The sequence below is a fragment of the Neopsephotus bourkii genome, unplaced genomic scaffold (assembly GCF_033783945.1).
Source record: "Neopsephotus bourkii isolate Nb327-2 ecotype Australia unplaced genomic scaffold, CSIRO-AGI_Nbou_v1 NB_749, whole genome shotgun sequence".
In the NCBI taxonomy this organism is placed as follows: Eukaryota; Metazoa; Chordata; class Aves; order Psittaciformes; family Psittacidae; genus Neopsephotus; species Neopsephotus bourkii.
The window spans coordinates 18189-36489 of NW_026901247.1; the positions used below are offsets into that span (position 1 = coordinate 18189).

General features: G+C 42.0%; 1 protein-coding gene across 1 annotated transcript in view; it reads left to right on the forward strand.

Moving 5' to 3' along the window:
- LOC133212949 (dymeclin-like) overlaps nt 1-18301 on the forward strand; it is a gene marked incomplete at its 5' end in the record, with an annotated part of 67650 nt that overhangs the window by 16678 nt on the left and 32671 nt on the right. The window contains 2 exons of the mRNA XM_061354822.1: nt 7497-7679; nt 18055-18168. Coding sequence (XP_061210806.1) covers nt 7497-7679; nt 18055-18168 — 297 coding nt within the window. The remainder of the gene's footprint in view (nt 1-7496; nt 7680-18054; nt 18169-18301) is intronic.

The window sequence follows — 18301 nt, forward strand, 5'->3', positions numbered from 1 at the left end:
GTCACACTCCTTTTGATGCAGCCCAGGATACGGTTGCTTTCTGGGCTGCAAGTGCACCCTGAAGCAGGCTCATGTTCATTTTCTCATCGACCAGCACCCCCAAGTCCTTCTTGGGCTGCTCTGAATCTCTTCTCTGCCCAACCTGTAGCTGTGCCTGGGATTGCTCCGATCCATGTGTAGGACCTTGCACTTGGCATGGTTAAACTTCATGAGGTTGGCATCAGCCCACCTCACAAGCGTGTCAAGGACCCTCTGGATGGCATTCCTTCCCTCCAGCATATCAACCGAACCACACAGCTTGGTGTTACCAGCCAACTAAATAGATCTATCTAAAGTCCTGTTCTCTGGAACTAAACACCTTCTGCAGTCATGATGCTGAATCATGATGCTGAATCGCAGTCTCACAAATATGCCAAAGCCTGCATCTCTTCTGCACTTAGGTTTCTCTCCATCCTTTTGGGTCTAGATGACAGCTCATGCTTTCCTTTTAAAGCAGAGGAGCCGAACTATAGAAGAAAAAGCCGCTGTAACATTCCCCAGAAAGTGAAAAATTAATATGGGGGCCTGAATGTCAGCTTAAAGCCATTCCCCCTTTTCCTGTCCTTACAGGCCCTTGTCCAAAGCTCCTCTCCAGCTTTCTTGTCGGCCCCTTTAGGTATTAGAAGACTGTTCCCCAGAGCCTTCTCTTCTCCAAGCTCATGGGACATTGCTGGAAACCTGCTTTTCAAGTTACTTAGTTATTCATGATGGCAAGTGTCAGGACATTAGGTTTATTCAGAAAAGTGTTGGGCAGCGAACTTCAGTCTGGTGGGATAGCTCTTCTTTCATTTCTAAGCAGTGATCAGAGATGCCGGGGTTAGTTTTTGAGGCTATATCCACCATAAGCCCTGCAAATTTCCACTTAATACCCACTTACCCACAATTCAGCATCATGGCCAAAAGTTATCTGGGTTTGACACAGAACAGCCAAAGAGTATGTGCCAGTAAAACAGATGAAGATAAGATTTCTGTTACCAAAGTCTTGGCTTTGAAGTTCATTTGCGTATTGAGTACAAGAGCAGCTTTTTTGGACGCTTCCTTCTTGCCCCTCTGCTCTTCCATTCCTTTGGCAGAGCGTGTTTATTTTGTTGAAGGTTTTATTTTCTGCTGAAAATGCAGGAAATTCAGACAGCGCTCTTGGAAGCTCCCCAAAGCTAATACAAACAAGATACATATGCTTCTCTTAAAGTAACTAAAAATAAAGTAAATTATTTGAAACTATTTAACTGCAGAAATTCCCCTGTAAAGAGGAAAGGGAAGTTTACATCAGTGTAATTGTGGATGCTGTTAAATTGTATTATCAATGTGAAGTTCCCTGGAGTGCCACCTTGTCTACTCTACACAGAAGAGTACATCACCCTGGAGTTTATAATGGTGTTCAGACAGGCATGGAAGAGCTGAAATGTCCAAAACCACCATCACTTGACGTATTCCTTAGCACATAGCAAGCTAGCTGAAAAAAAAGTAATGGAAAATGGACCAAAGATATCCATTCATCTAGACTTTTTGTGGATGCAGCTGATGGATCTGTACAAGTTTCCTCCTTGTTTCAACCTGGTAAAAAGATGAATTGTCAGGAGCTGTTAGTTTTGCGTTAATTTGGTATTTAGTTTGGTATGTTTTAAGTATATGGTCTGTGTATGCTTTTATTTTCCATTGCTGACAAAATTGCCTTTAAAGCCATATCTGCATAACGAAGGAAGTAGTTGTTAACAAGGTTTTGTTTGCATCTCGAGCTACAGCTTCCTAAAGTAGCCTCTTTACAGCTTTTGCATACTGTATGCACTCCTTACTGTGCCACAGAGGGTCTGCAATGGCAGTAACTGTGAACTAAAGCCACCAAGCTTCACCATAAGGAAACTTGCACGTTGGAGAATTCAAATGTCGAAGCATCCTATTAGCGGCAGCAAGATACCACTTGCTAAAAGCCATTCATTGCCATAAGCAGTAACTTCAGAACTGTGTTTGGACATGTTTCTTTGGGTCAGCCTGCGTTTCTATCATGTTTTTGTTTTCCTATTACAGGTGACACTGCCGCTTTATTTTATCAGGTTTCTTTGGATTAAGACTTCACTAGTATTCCTTTCCTAGTAGCTTGGGGCTTTTTTTCCACCCTGTTTACACTGTGTGGGTGTAGTGTATTGCATTACCCATCCCTGCTCGGGTTTTGGGGTTTTAGGTAGATAAGCTTCTTTGTGCTCATTGTGCTAATTGTATAACTGCCGTTTTGAGAGCAATCATTGTGCCATTTCAACAGGCAGAAACCTCGAGCAGTTACCTACCTGAAGGTATCTGTGGGATGGAAAATCGCTGCAATGTGAATGCCCAGTGAAAAGTGGGGCTTTTTTAGTTGGTGGTAGTGTCCTGGATGTATACATGTATTGTTGTTTACTGCTCTGTTAGATCTTTTTTAAAACTTGCAAAGTAGGCCTTTTAGCCTTAAAATTACATGTTGCTTTGGATTGCAGGTTAATATACATCCAGATAAAAAAAAATACTGTTGCATTTAATTGACTGAATAAATAAATATATAATCATATAATACAACTTGTGGAGATGATGTGAAACTTCAGTTTGTACACTAGTGCTTTTTAGAATCATAGAATAGAATCACAGAATGGTTTGTGTTGGAAGGGACTTTAAAGCTCATCCAGTTATAACTCCCTGCCGTGGGCAGAGACACCTTCCACTAGAGCAGGTTGCATCCATGCTGTAGAATACCCCAGGTACCATACAGAACTGGTCAGTGCTTGGCTTATAGCCTGTGCCCAGGACTGAGGGTCAACAGATGAGCCAGGCTCAAGCAAGAGGCTTCTGAATGGCTCGGAGCCAAAGCAGGGACAGGAGCACTTGAGTGAGGACCCATCTCTTGTGACAGCCGAAGGCTGACCCAAGTGGACATCAGGCCGCTGGGGTCAGAGGCTGCAGTCGCAGAGGAAATGGCTTCAGCGAGGCTAGCAGGAGTCTTAAAAGTTTTCCTTTCTCTAAAACTTAACCACAAAGCTTATTTCATCATGAAAGAGACTCGTGCCCATCCTTGCTATAGATGTCTCTTCATAACAACACAAGTGACTGAAATTCTAGTTTTCAAATAATTATAATTTTCCATGCAAAATAGAATAGGAGGAAAGAAAACAGATTATTTTTTTTATTAGATAGTACAAGCCATGAGGGATGGTTAAGCAGTTAACCTTACTGACACATGGACATGCTTCCCTTTTTCTCCTAAGAATGGTCAGCATTTATAGGCTGGAGATCTGCATTCATTCATAATAGAACTTTTTTATCCAGTTCTTTATTATTACAAAAATCAAAATTAATGGCAAATTAAAAGGGTGGGCACTCAGAATGTTCTGATGTAGGAACCAGAAGATGGCTACCATAAATTAAGCAGGTTTTTGGTGACACTGGATTCTTGTATCTTGGTATTTAGGCTGCTTGACTTCTCTAGTATTTTATAAGCCATATACTTTCAACTGGTTTTACACATAAGTGTCTTTACAGCCGTATATAAGTACCGGATTTTCTGGAAGTCTTTTTCCAGAAGGATACCATGCTAATCGTTAATTATATTGCAGTAAGGAAAGCAACAGCATTCCAGGATGGTCAGAGACAAGAACATCCAGCTCTGCTCATAGTTTGCTTTGGCTTTGCACATTTGTGTGTTCCTTATTAGTGTTTACCAAACTCAAATTATTTTTCTCCAGATAATGTTCTCATTCCTGTGCTCGTTGTTTTTTCCTGTGCATCCTGTCAGCTTGGTTTCATTCTCTTTTCTCTGGCATTATCACTTGCTTGTTCCTTTTCCTTTGAACAAAAGAGACCCAGGCTACCCACAACTGTACCTGGACTCTTGTTGTCGCCTGCTTTGTTCCTTGTCCACTAGAACATGATCGGGTATCTGGCTTTTTGCCTTAAAAATTAAAATCTTTGCCAGAAAAGGTAGCACATTTAATTCCATTCCTGAGAAGAAACTGTGGGGTGGTTGCCTAGGATTACCCACATTAATGCTTAGTGCTGTGCCTACCTCTCCATCCCCTTTGTAGTCATGATTTCAGTCTCAGAAAGTCGGTACCAAGCTTTAGCTTCCACGGTTCCTTTAATGATGGGTATAATTATTTATATGGGCATAAACAAAAGAAAACAAGGGGGAGGACTGGTGCTCATCAGTGTTAACAGAGGCATTATCTGAGCCCTGTTTTGTAAAGGAACACTGTGATAATTTTAAATGTGAATGCCATGTTGAATTTGCCAATTGTAAGCAATAGGAAAATGTCATTACTTCTAACTCCTCTCCCATTGAAATACAGATTGAAACTTGTCTACCTGTTCCCCCCCCCCAGATCAATAGCTGGCTTTTTTTGTCACAGGACAACTAATTCAGTCAAAGAAATAGACTTACAAGGTTGCAGTGGATGATGTGGTAGTCCTTGTCTTGGCCATACCTGTTGAGCATTTCAGCTGTGTTCAGTCTGAAAGCTAATAAGCAGGGTAATAAACTTCTCTTCAGGAGCTCAAATGGTTCTGTAACCTTATGTATATCTATTGTTACACCATGTCTAGATACAGGGGGCTATAGCTTGATACTGATGAGCAATAAAAGCTCACGGCATTTTGTCAGCTATTACAGCAGTTCTCCATTGTCTCATCCAAACGCCGTCCTTGACTTTCTGCTTGTTTTTTCCTGTTTTGAAAACTTTTAAACCTTTACAAATGCTTTAATTGCTAATTACAGGAGCATACAGCTCTCCAGGTAGCATATATGCAATACTGTGATTCAGTGCCATTTCTCTGTCTTTTATGGAGCTCAGTCTTCTTCTAAATGGTTTCTTTATATAGTCACTTGTCAGTAAAAATCTTCACTGTAGCTCCTGGGTTTTTTTTTTCGTTAGGGTCCCAGATTCCTTACCTGGAATACAGTAGCTGAAAAAGAGATGGTTGGTTCTGTCCATCAGCTGCTAAAAGTTTTAAATGTATTTACTGAGCAATAACCTCTGGTAGGTTTTAATTGTTTGAAGCTGAGCTATAGCAGAGTCTGCCTTGTCTTGAAATAACATGTTTGGAGATGGCTAGCAATGCTTTCTGATTAAACTGGCTGTGATGCCCAGGTTTTAAGTTCAGCATATCTTATTAAAAAGCATTTAGTTTTTGAAAAGCAATTGTGTGGCTTGTTACCTTTCTGGTAACTGGATAGATCTCACTTGATCCTGAATCGTAACATTTCTGCAGAAGTGATGTATTCTGTATTTTAGGATAGTGTCTCAGTCACCAGATCATCCTATTGCACTAGGGAGAGAATTACACCAATGCTTAGAGCTTTTTAAAAGCCACCATAATATACTATATTCTGACATAAATCCAAGTTGACAGGCAAGTACCACTCCCCAGGTGAGGTCGCCAGGTCTGGATTGATGGAGCAATTATTTCAGTTTTAGTGTAATATTTTGCATTAAATACATTTCACATCATCTAACAGGGATGCTATTTTATAGCACTATAAATAGGAAGCTACAGAGGAGCCACCTGTGTTTTGAATGTAAAGATTTTTCTGTCATAGAAGAATGTGATCACACTGACAGGCTAAGTAGTTGTAGTGATCGGCTGTGTAAGGGTTTCTGCCAACATGGCTAGCACACTGCAGTGTGAATTACCACACTACAGTGGTAATTCAGGTGACAGAGGCAAAGTCAATAAAGAAACAGGAGGAGATCCTCACATTCAGAAAAAAATCAGTAACCTCCACAGTCAGGCATCATTGCTGAAGAGGGAGATTTAATTGGAGTGTATGCACCAAATACTGTTCTTTAGACAAGAATTATAGAATCATAGAATCACAGATTGATTTGTGTTGGAAGGGACCTTGAAGCTCACCCGGTTCCAACCCCTGCCACGGGCAGGGACCCCTTCCACTAGAGCAACTTGCTCTAAGCCCCATCCAACCTGGCCTTGAACACTGCCAGGGATGAGGCAGCCACAGCTTCTCTGGACACCCTGTGCCAGTGTCTCAAGTTTCAAAATTTCAAATTTAAGAAGGCTTTCATCACTTAAATCTCCTTTGTCCATGCAGAAGTCAAGCAATGTGGGTAACCAAATCATAGTGCTGATGCGTTTCAGCATCCTCAGCACCATGGAAGAGACGGAGGAGTAGGTTAAGGGAATGTTGCTGCCCTATCTTTTTTTTCAATTGAAAGTAGCCAGAGCAAAGTGGTACCAAAGAATTTTGCTCTTTAATTGAATCTAACCAGGATAATGATATGTTCCCGTGTTCTCTTCTGCCTTGCTAAGAGCATATACCTGACAAGTGACGATTCCCACAATGCTACCTTATAGAAGAAAATAACTACGTACGGGTTGAATGACAGTCCAACAAAATGCTGTTGCGAGAACAGCCTCGTTGTGAAGTATTTAAGTGCCTTCTGATAACTCAGAAAATTGAGTGCTTTGTAGGCAGTCAGCAAAAGGAAATACCGGTGGTTTCAGTGTTCATTCTAAACAGAAAAACTCAAGCCGGTTTGGTATGCTTCACGTTCTTGCCAGACCTGTAAAGTCTCGCAGTCCAATGTTTGATGTGGTGGAGAGACCTAACAAAACAAACAAAGTAGATTTGCCTTTTTTACCCTATCCCAAGGGAGGACAGACAGCTCTCCCTTATGAACAGCTGTATCAGGTACATCCTGATGTGCAGCCCAAGGAGAGAAACCCAGGAAGCTAGCAGGGTTTCTCATGCCAGCTTGCTTAGTGTAGAAGGTTTGAATTTCACAATCATCAGGGATGGTTTGCCACAGGCATTGACGTGATGAAAAGCTCTACAAGTTTATCTTGAGCATTAAGGCTTAGCGCACTACAGAAGATGTCTTTTATCATTCATTACAAGTATTCTTCTATGCTAAAAATACACACAAAAAAAGGCCAGGATAAAGTCTGGAGAACAGTGGCAGATGTTGAGGGGTCAGTGAGGTTTGATCCAGCCAGTTTTGTTCTACTGTCTTTGCTTTTCTCTTTCACCAGCCACTTTTAATTTTTATGATTTTTTTTCCTCTCTTTTCCTCCCTATCCCTGTTCCCCAAGCAGGGGCTCACCGGGAAATGTGTTGAATTAAATGTATCCTGAAATGCTTTTACTTGACATAGGAAGGGTTGAAAAGACTTACATTCACTTAACCCCTAGTGAATTTGGCTGATTACAATATGTTAATGCTTTTTGGCATGAGAAGATGGCTGCTATTGAGAGAGTAAAGCTATGAGGCTGAATGCTAGAGTGCAGTGCATTTCAGTTAAGATTTTGGTTATTACAGGAGAAAACAGATCTCTTTCCAGATAGATATGGCAGATTTGCTCACTGTGGAGACTTTAACCAGCTAATAGCTCCATTAGTAATAATTACCTGTGCGTTACCTTACTACCTTATAGGTTTTACAATGGAAAAGGGCACACTAACCTTTTATTCCTTTCTTAAAGGCGCAAGACCTGAATGTGATCGAGGAAGTGATCCGAATGATGTTGGAGATCATCAACTCCTGCCTGACAAATTCCCTTCATCACAACCCAAACTTGGTGTATGCACTGCTTTACAAGCGGGATCTCTTTGAGCAGTTCCGAACTCACCCTTCCTTCCAGGACATAATGCAAAATATAGATCTGGTGAGTGATACATTATTTAGAGGATGCTTACACGTGGTTTATCTGATCTCTTTATCCTCTTGAGAAGTGGAAAATATTCATCATCTTATCAGTTTAGTTTTAAAAGTATTAAAATGTTGAGGTTTTCTTCCTTATTTTCTGGGTTTCCACTGTGATTCTGGACAACATCTTTAACTTGGCAGAGCCAGAATTCTCCTGGCAAGCAGTTCCCAAGCTGTGATGCTGAAGACATTCAAGGCGAGGCTGGATGTGGTTCTGGGCAACCAGATCTAGTTGAAGATATTCCTGCTTTATGCAGAAGGGTTTGAAAGTCCCTTCCTGCTTTATGCAGAAGGGACCTTTGAAAGTCCCTTCCAACCCAAACTATTCTATGAATCTTTCACTCCCGTAAGGAAGGACAGCATCAGCTTCTGTTAACTGCCTCTTGTTAGAAACCTGTCTTTTAGGGAAGAAAAAGCCAACTTTCATCACCAACCAATTTTTCTGTTCTCTTACTCCCATTACCAGCCAATAAATTAGTATATAGGGAATTACTTTTTTTTTAATAGCTAGGAACAGGAACTCAGCTGCCATATTCCCTGGGCTGTAGAACCATAGAATCCCAGACTGGTTTGTGTTGGAAGGACCTTAAAGTTCATCCAGCTCCAACCCCGTACCACAGGCAGGGACCCCTTCCACTAGAGCAGCTTGCTCCAAGCCCCTGTGTCCAAGGTGGCCTTGAGCACTGCCAGGGATGGGGCAGCCACAGCTTCTCTGGGCACCCTGTGCCAGCGCCTCAGCACCGTCACATTAAAGAATTTATTCCTAATATTTAACCTAAATCTCTCCTGTTTAAATTTGAACCCATTACCCCTTGTCCTATCACTACAGTCCCTGATGAAGAGTCCATCCCCAGATACTGGGGCCCCCTTCAGATACTGGAAGACCCCAGTTTTCTTTCTGTATGTGAACGCTCTTGTCTTTCACCTGCAAAGTGTCTCTCCACAGCACTCCCTTTGGATAAGTAAACATACTAGAAGGAAACAAAATTAAATAGCTGTGGAGTATAAGCTGTTACCAGTGTGGCTGTCCATGGAGTATGACTTTGGAAAACAGTTAGCTGTTAATTAATTACTGCTGCAGCTGATAGTGGCTTTAATGTTCATACTGAGAATCTGAGTAATGATTCCTGGTAGAAAATAACAGATTTTAATTGCAATAAATATATCTCTGTCCTCCACTCAGTTTTGGCAGAGCTAGGCAATGCTTGAAGTCACACTGTGACCACTAGATGCAAAATACTGGAAGGAGATGCTGAACAGGGCACTAAATTTCTTGCTGAAGTGAATAACACATTTATTCAGATGATTTAAAATTTGCTGAGGTTCTGTTTTGATCTGCTTTTATTTTAAAATATTACAGGAGATTGAAAGACTTCTGATGATCCATAAAGGAATGTGATTTTTAATGTCAGACTGAGATCCTGCTCTGTACCTCTCTCTTCCTCTTCTGTTCTTACTTCATATTTTTCTGGTCATGCAAGGGCTTGGAGAGCAGAAGATTCAAAGATCAAAGCTCTCCAAACTTTAGGCAGCTGCAGACTACAGCTATAGCATGCTACTGCCTGGATTGTAAGGGCAAGATGTCTTTGAGTTGTGTAAAGTCTTGGTGTGATAAGTCTTCTTCATTCCTGACTTGAGATGGGGACCTCCTCTAGTTACTTGTCCGGATCTAGAAAAGCTAGTGGTGGCCAGATCGTCTGCATGACAGCCCCATGCTTCCCACAGATAGCAGCACATCCTTTCCTTTGTAACACTTAAATGTAGGTTTTCCTCAACAATTTCAACAATTCCTCCCCAAAACTATTTAATATTGGGTTACAGCGTAATGCCAGTTACGTTCAGAAACTATTTTAAAGCTTTCCAAGGGAGCATGTTGAATTTTTAAATAGCTCCTTTGTTAGAGAATCGAGGATGTCAGAAAAATAATATTTTTTTTTAAATGTACCTGTCACCAGCTGGCAAATGGTGAGAGCTGTCAGGCTTGCAGACCTGAATAAAAGATGAGATACAGCTGACTCCTCTGCTACCCTGCCATGTCCTCCACTGCATACACGGTATCGGCAGCAGCGTCATCCCGTACGGAACCAGTCTTTGTCCTCTGTGCTACAGCCAGAATGTTTTAGCTGGTCTTCAAATCCCTTGAGAATGTGGCAAATCGTGTTTGTTTTACTATACACACTGGGGGGATGTGGTCTGGGACCATGTGGGCTCTGTCTGAGATGAACCAAAGTAGGTTTCTGGATCCGAAACTTTGCTCAGGCTTTTTCTCTGCAGCGATAGAGGTGGGAGCTCCATCCTCATGGCTACGTAGAGCACTGTGAATGTGTGAAATGCAGCTGTGCTCAGAAAGGAGTCATAAAACTGGGGAGAAGAGGGGGGGTGAAATCTTTAAAGAAAGATTTCACTCATTAAATTCCTAAACTGTATGTTGCTGGAAGCTTGGAGGATATATTCACGGGAAGGATCTCCCTATAATTGACTTGCTCTTAACGTTCTTTAAGCATCTATCGCAGCCTACTCTGAGAGACAGAATAGTGAGCTGGCCAGCCTTTTCATGGGGCCAAGGGTGGTTATTCAGAGCAGGATGGGTCCATGAACTTAGTGTGTACCAAGAGCTCTGTTCGGTTTCAGACTGCTCTACTCAATGTAATTTGGTGGCCCAAAGCATGTAAAGCATAGGTGTGAACAGCAAATGTTGCAGCTTTCGGTGACGGGATGGTGAATAAGATCTGTTATCTCTCTGAAGCCCCCAGAGCATGTCTGCAGAAGCTGTGTAGCATCCTGACTCCCTCCATTGGTACTTTTCCTAGTCATTACATAGCAAAGTATCTTTGGATTATCTCCCCACATGCTACAGTGGCAGCATGAATCACAGAATCCCAGAATGGTTTGGGTTGAAGGGACCTTAAAGCTCATCCAGCTCCAACCCCTGCCACGGGCAGGGACACCTTCCACTAGAGCAGCTTGTGCCAAGCCCCTGTGTCCAACCTGGCCTTGAACACTGCCAGGGATGGGGCAGCCACAGCTTCTCTGGGCACCCTGTGCCAGCGCCTCAGCACCCTCACAGGGAAGAGCTTCTGCCTAAGAGCTCAGCTCAGTCTCCCCTCTGGCAGGTTCAAGCCATTCCCCTTGGCCTGTCCCTACAGGCCCTTGTCCCAAGCCCCTCTCCAGGTTTCCTGCAGCCCCTTTAGGCACTGGAGCTGCTCTAAGGTCTCCCCTTCAGGTGCCTTCTCTTCTCCAGGCTGACCCAGCCCAGCTCTCTCAGCCTGTCTTCACAGGAATAGAATACAATGTCCATCATCAGATGCCACTAGAGGTCTGCACAAGCAGTAGGTTTAGGTTATACTCTGGGTCACTCTGACATCCCTCTGTGCTTCAGCAAAATCCTTCCTTACACTGGGTGTAGCATCCTTTGAGCCTACACTATAGTCCGGTTTTGTATTTCATATAGATATAGGTACAGATATACTAACAGGTAGCATAGCGAAGTTCTATACTGAAAAAATCTGACCAAAATACGGAACATACACAATCTGAAATGAGTTTGGGACACCAGAACAGTTGCCAGGCTGCTTTGTCAAGAATGTGTAAAATGGATATGACATACCTTGACTTTAGTACTTATTATTTTTACTCTGTTGCACATAATGTTCTCATAAACCAAAATAGGAAGCACGGAAGGGTTGAAACTGCTACAAATTATGTGCAAAACTAGTTGGAAAATGCACTGAGAAGGTACTAATTAATAGTTGATGGTGCAAATAGAAAGGTATTTGCTGCAGTCCTGTGTGCATGTGCGAAGGGAGAGTAGCACAGAGGTACATTCTGAGCTTACTCATGCTAGCAACATGTTAGCTGCTTTACTCTGGGTTTAGAATCATAGGATAATTTATGATGGAAAGGATCTTTAAGATGTGAACCCAGCCCTGCCGAGTGTATCACTAAACCATGTCCCCAAGTGCCACATCTACACATCTTTAAAACGTGCAGGGACGATGATTCCAGCCCTGCCCTGGGCAGCCTTTTCCAATGCCTGAGCACCCTCTGGGGCAGGAATTGTTCCTCAGCTCCATCTAAACCTGCCCTGGCGCAGCTTGAGGCCCTTTCCTCTTGTCCCATCCCTTGTTCCTTGGGAGCAGAGCCCAGCCCCTCCTGGCTCCATCCTCCTGTCAGGCAGTTGTAGGGAGCTGTAAGGTCCCCCTGAGCATTCTCTTCTCCAGACTGAACCCCCCAGGTCCCTCAGCCCTTCTCCATCACACTTGGGCTCCAGGCCCTGCACCAGCTCCGTTGCCCTTCTGTGGCCCTGCTCCAGCCCCTCAATGTCTCTCTTGGAGTGAGGGGTCCAGAGCTGAACACAGGATTCAAGGTGCAGCCTCACCAGTGCCTAGGGCAGGGGCACAATCACTGCCCTGTCCCCCTGCCACAGTGATGCTGATACAGGCCAGGATGCTGGTGGCCTCTTGGCTGCCTGGGCACAAGCTGCTCATGGTCAGCCATCACCATGAAAGAAATACTGGGGAGAAGCAAGAGCTGTAGGCAACAAGACTTCTAAGTACAAATAGAATGGGTGCTGACTAGCCAAAGGAAGGCAAAAGGTGATGTGATATTTTTCAGAAGAAACGCTGCTGTGAAGGGAGAGGGAGTAACGTTTTTCACATACTTGTGGATTCACAGGTCATAACAAAAGACTTTCTAATGGTCCTAATAATGAAGCACTGTGGTAGGTTTCCAGAGCCTTCAGCATTGGACTCCTCTGGATCGCAGACGTTTGGCAGGATGACACCGAGGCAGAAGATAGAGCCGAACATGTCTGTAGGCACATATGAATAAGGGGATGGGTACATGGATGCAGTAGTGCTCAGCTCCACCAGCTGCTCAGACCAGAGTGGCAGTTGCTCACAGTAACTATGGACCTCATGATTTGGACCATTTGTGGAGATAACACATAACCTCTGCTGAGGCAGAAAGTGTGAATGTTTAAGGGTCATCAGCATATAGAACAGTTTTATATTGAAAACTATTCATTTGCTTCTGGGATTTTATAAATAAGCTAAAAAACACCATTGCCAGCTGATTGGGAACATATGGGAACAGTTAATTCTGTACAGAAAAAACTGAACTCAAAATACCTTCTGTTTCCTATTAATTTACTTTTCATTTTAGAAAGTCATCTTAATAGGATATTGTGCATCTTGTTTAGCTAAATGGGATATTCTTCCTCTGGATGGTGAACAAAGAGGAATGCTATGGTTCCTGTTCTGGCCTCCTGCAGAAATGTTTCAGCTGTGAACTATCTATAATCCTCCACTTCAGAGGTGGTCTATAATTTGGCCAGCAAGCTCAGATGTCTCAGGAATTTGGTGGAGACTCTTTGCTAGGAATTCCTAAAGATGAGTTTGGTTCATGGCCATCATGAGAACTCACTGGCTTTCATTGTTTTCATATTTCCTGTGAGCTAATGATAGATAGCGTGTGGTTGAACAGGTTTAACTAGGAGTTGCTAGAAGTTTGTTTGCAAAATAGTCTGATAGAAATCAGGAGGTCAGGAGCAATGATTTAATGGCGCAAAGGATCTGTTTGATGCAATTTTCTGCTAGGTATTTAATTCTCCGAAGACATTTCCCTGCTGGATTTTAAAATCAGTTGTGTTGGCTTGGCTCTGGTACAGCAAAGCCTACTTTGACATAGGCAGGACTTGCAGTAGATGTGAGAACTAACATTTTATGGTTTTCCTTAAAATGCCCATAGAAAAACCTTGATCCTGCTGATTCCTAGAGCCTGGCTAGATACTTCAAGTGATTATTTTTGTCTTTTTGCTTTGTTTTCTCCCCACTGCTACCCACTTTCCATGCTAGGAGTGGGGAGATGAGAAGTACTTTGAAAAGTTTATATATCTTCAAACATGCTCCTAGTTTCAAGGTGAATCTGAAAAACTTCAGTGCTTAAAGTCTGCTGATAATCCTTCTGTGTTTCTCCTGATATTGAATCACCTGGAGCTATTTCATCCCTTCTTAAATCAGTGAGGGTTGGCATTGCCTCACTTTTGCTGCAGGATAGCGGGCTATGCCTGTTGCCTACTGAAAATTGCTGCGATTTATGTTTTCCTAAGGAAACTACTTAGCTGAAGTGCTAATTCTGCGGTACTTTACTACAAGAGGTTTGTTTTTTCCTTTTCTTCTCCTTTCAGTGTGCGTCAATACAGTTAGTTACTCTCCCCGTGGTGAACATGGCTGGACATATAAAATAGCCGATGTCAAAATGTGTGCCTTTCCAAAGGGAAAAACAAAGGGAAAAAGGGCAAAAAAAGGAATCAGAACTTTTCCGTTTGGTGCCAAGTTTGGGGTTTGTTTTTTTTTTTGTCTTTTTTCCAGAGTTAACCTTGACACTTGCAGGCAGAGGAGGTAGCAGCAAATTCCGCTGTTATTTTAGCTGGAGGAGAAAGCAAGGAGGGGTAGTGTTAGTTAGGGAATGGGCTGGGGCCTTGCAGGACTTCAGTATCCCATGAAAGAATCCAAGTGGAGAAAGCATCTTGCCCTTGAAAGCGCTGCTGATTTGTGCATGCTATAATAAACAGAATTTTTTTTTTACTTCAGCCTTTGAGCCCTATCAAAAGCAATAAATGGGTGAAAGAACAGATGCTGTGGTTATTCCTTCATAATATCAAAAAAAAAGTCCCCGAAACCTAAAATGTTGTTTTTGAATAATTCTAGCTTTCTTGTAACACTTTTAATCTCTGAAAATCTTTTATTGTTTTGAAAACAGAAGGGATAAAGATGGGTCTTTCAGGGAAAATTGACCTCGTAAATTGAAAAGCTTTAAGAAAACCGATTTTGAAAATCACTGTAGAAAGCAGGTTTGTTTAGAGATCTCAAGTATATTAATAGTATAGGAATCAAAGCCTGGAAATCCCTAGAACTGGTGATGACCAAGCCATGTCACTGCATGCTTATCACACTCCACAGTTGGGTAGCCTACACAACCATCATTAGGCTCTGCACAGGGCAAGGTGCTGTCCGTACATCATTTCATCTGGATGCTAAGATATTCCTGATGAGGAGTTGTCTAATCCAGGATTAGACGTACCTTTTATTATTCTCTGTTAATGTGGAAGGCAGATTGCAGAGAGAGAGCTTTTTAAAATGGGTTATGTTCCTTGCATGGAGAGGGCCTCTCAGTGCAGAGCATGAATTGGATACGAGTAATTCACAGTGACTTGTTAAATCCCTTGCTGTTCTTCTGAAGCACTGTTTGCTGTTATTTTCTATTTTCTTCGACCGCCTGCCCAAATAATTGATGAGAAAAATAATTTGCAGAATATCATAAAGTGGGCAGCATCTCTCAGCCTCGTTCATTTGCCCTGAGATCTGGTTTTCTTCATACATTACGTTAATATGCTGAGCACTGGGTTTCAAAGCATGTGCTAAAACTTGAAAACTCATTTAATATTGTCCACCCAGTTTGATTTTCCTGGCTCATTTTTAAGTGGACAAGGAGTTGAAATCTGGTAATTTTCATGATTATTTAAATGCAGCTCTGTTACTATGTCTAGAAGATAATTAAATCTCTTTCGAAGGAAAGGGCTACTGTTCCTTAGTATTGTGTTAAGCTTTTGTTTTTATATTTGTGATTTGGTTGGATTACTAGGTAAAGTGTTAGACTTTCTGCTACAGAGGTTGGAAGCTTGGGCAGTAGGGATGTAATGCTGGGTGCTTTTTGGTTTACAACCAATCTAATGGCAGTAAGCAAATGCCTCTTTTACAATCCTCTGTGTATAATTCATCTTTTTTTTCCTTTTTTTTTTTTCCTTCCTTATTTCTGTATCTCATTGAGGTAGTGTACAATAAGTGTTAGAAAGATAATTACTCCAATTTCTATATTGTCTGTAGTAGTAAGGCAAATAACACTTAAAGTATTATTATTAAGGTAGATATTTTTAATTTCAGTTGTCAAGTGTGTACCAAAAAAAAAAAAAAAAAAAGAGCCATACAAACTTCTGTAAAATGCTGTCATAGCCTAAAAATACTAGAATCCTGTCTCACTTTTGTTCTTTGTGGAACACAGCTCAACCAAGATTAGTACCTTTACCACAAAAAAAATAATTCTTCTATAAAAACATGTTGAGATTGGAGGCTTTGACTTTACAAACTAGGAAACACCAGAATTCAGGTAGTATCTGTGAGCTTCATTCAGGTTTTTTATGTGTTTGCCTTAATAATAGTATTTTATCCTTTTGATTAGAAGCCGAATATTAAGCTTTGCTTTTGTTGTGGTTTAGCAGAACTCAAGCTAACAAGGCAGCACTAGTGGGATGGATTCTCTGCATGAGCCTGCCCTGGGCGAGCATAGGTTTCACCAGTGATTACTGACAACAGGGGAGTGTTGAAATGCAGGAAGATGTTTTTCTCTTTTGAAGTTTGTGGGCAACTTTCTCGTTCCTCTCCAAGCTGTGTATCCTCCACCAGCAATTTGTCCCGGACTCCATGCCAAAACCATGTCAGCCTCACTCCAAGGTCCTCACACTCTTTGCGCAAGCTGTTTCTTGCCATTCCCCTCTGTAATTCCTGGTTCCTCCCTCCAGCTCCTTTGCTTATGAACTCAGCACATCTCCCTACTCCTGTTTATTTTCAAGAATCAGAAATCATATTGCTGCGCTACGTCCTTATCTGTAAAAGGGTAAAACCTACCTGAAGCATCTGCCAGAGGCAGTGAAATTCTCCCTTCTATTCAAGTATGGAGATGATCTTAAGGACAGAAGTTTAGACCTGGCTTTTGACTATTTCCATGCATCTGTTTAAAACACAACAAAGAAAACCATCCAAACCCTCAACACCCCCAAAAAGACAACTTGAGCAACTGTCATTTGTCTTTATCTCACTTGCTTGGTGTTTCAAGTTTCTAGAGAAAATTGCTGTACAGCCTAGCAAATCTTACCTGCTTAAAACAAGGACTAAGGTTTCAGGATCGCAAGAGAGGAACGACAAATTTGAATCTCACAGTAATCAAGCCATCAGCTGTCTTTGTTTTATTAGCAGCAGCTGGGCTTGGAGGCATAATTAGGGTAATGGTTTCTGGCTCCAGCTGTGTCTCACTCCAGAACAAAGAGAGCTCAGCAGAGATTTTGTAGCATAATACACATTTCCCCCCCTTTTACTTGGGAGAATTATCAAAAATCACTTGATATGCTGGAGGCTGTGATTCAGATACAAGTGGACATGAGTACTTTTCAAAACAGAGCATGTCCGGAGCCCACCAGATGTTGAAGAACCTCCAACCTCCAGCCAAGGGGTAGCCTGATGCTTACATGTATTCAGGATCTACTAAATGGTTCTGAACGTCTTGTGGTACTTTCAAAGGACGCCAAATAGGTCCTAAATAGGAGCTGAAATTTTGCCCTCTACCTTTTTTGCATTGAGTTTCAGATCCTCTGCATGACTGATGAGTTCCTCCAGGATAAGGGATGGGGCTTGCAGAGTGTGTTCTCTTTAGATGAAAGCAGCTATAGAAATGGAGGTTTTCTGATGTCCCACATGGAGAACTGCCGATGGGATGTCTGCTTCTGGTGTGACCTACTGAGCTTGGAGAGGGATAAAAGTTAAAGCCTGACCTAACTGTGTTCTAGCTAACAAGGACCAGCTGGGTCATAGAAAAGGGGGTGGGGAGGGAAATATGGTGAAAATCAGCTTGGCCTCACCAGGAAAACTGGTGGAGGATGAGAGCATTGAGAGGGAACTTAGAGGTCCTTGGCGCTGGAATCTGTGATGGAGAAGGTAATGGGGCTTTCTGCATGATTAATTTAGGGAGAAGTGAAGCTTTGTGGGCTCCCCTCACAATTGCCATGGCTTTGAATGCTACAAAAGCCCCAGAAAGTCATGTAAGTCCTTGTATTGAGATATGCAATATTTCTCTTAAGGTCTTCTCTCCAGAAGTAATTGAAACTATAAGGATTTTACTTCAAGGCTTGAAAATGAAAGCAAATTTCTAGCACAAACTATACAAAGACTGGAAGGCCTTGAAAATCCTGATGTGCAGAAGTACTGACAGGTAGAAATATAAGCATATGTCAGTGCATGGCACTTGAAAATGTAAATTTATTAATTCAGCTCTGTGTGTTAAATTGTAAAATCATCTATCTGTTAGAAATGACTGCAGGAGGATACTGGTAATTGTGCTGGTTTGACATCAACTAAGTCTCCCTGGCACAAGTGATAACATGATTATTCTTTGAGAAGTACAGATACATTGATCCACAGAAAGAAGATGACATCTTCATGTGTAAATTGATACAAAGATCTCTCCTTTTCAATTTTTTTACGTGCTCTGATTTTTCATTCCAGGTGATCAGCTTTTTCAGCTCCCGATTAGAGCAAGCTGGAGCTGAGCTGTCAGTGGAGCGAGTTCTGGAAATCATCAAGCAAGGAGCTGTTGCTTTGCCCAAAGACAGGCTAAGAGTAAGTGCTCAAGACCTTGTCAATTAAAGTGTACTTTTCCAATCAATTACATACCCTTTATATCCATAATGTCAAAACATATTTCTCCTATCGATAGCGACTGATAAGGGTTTACATTGTGGATTGCCATGTG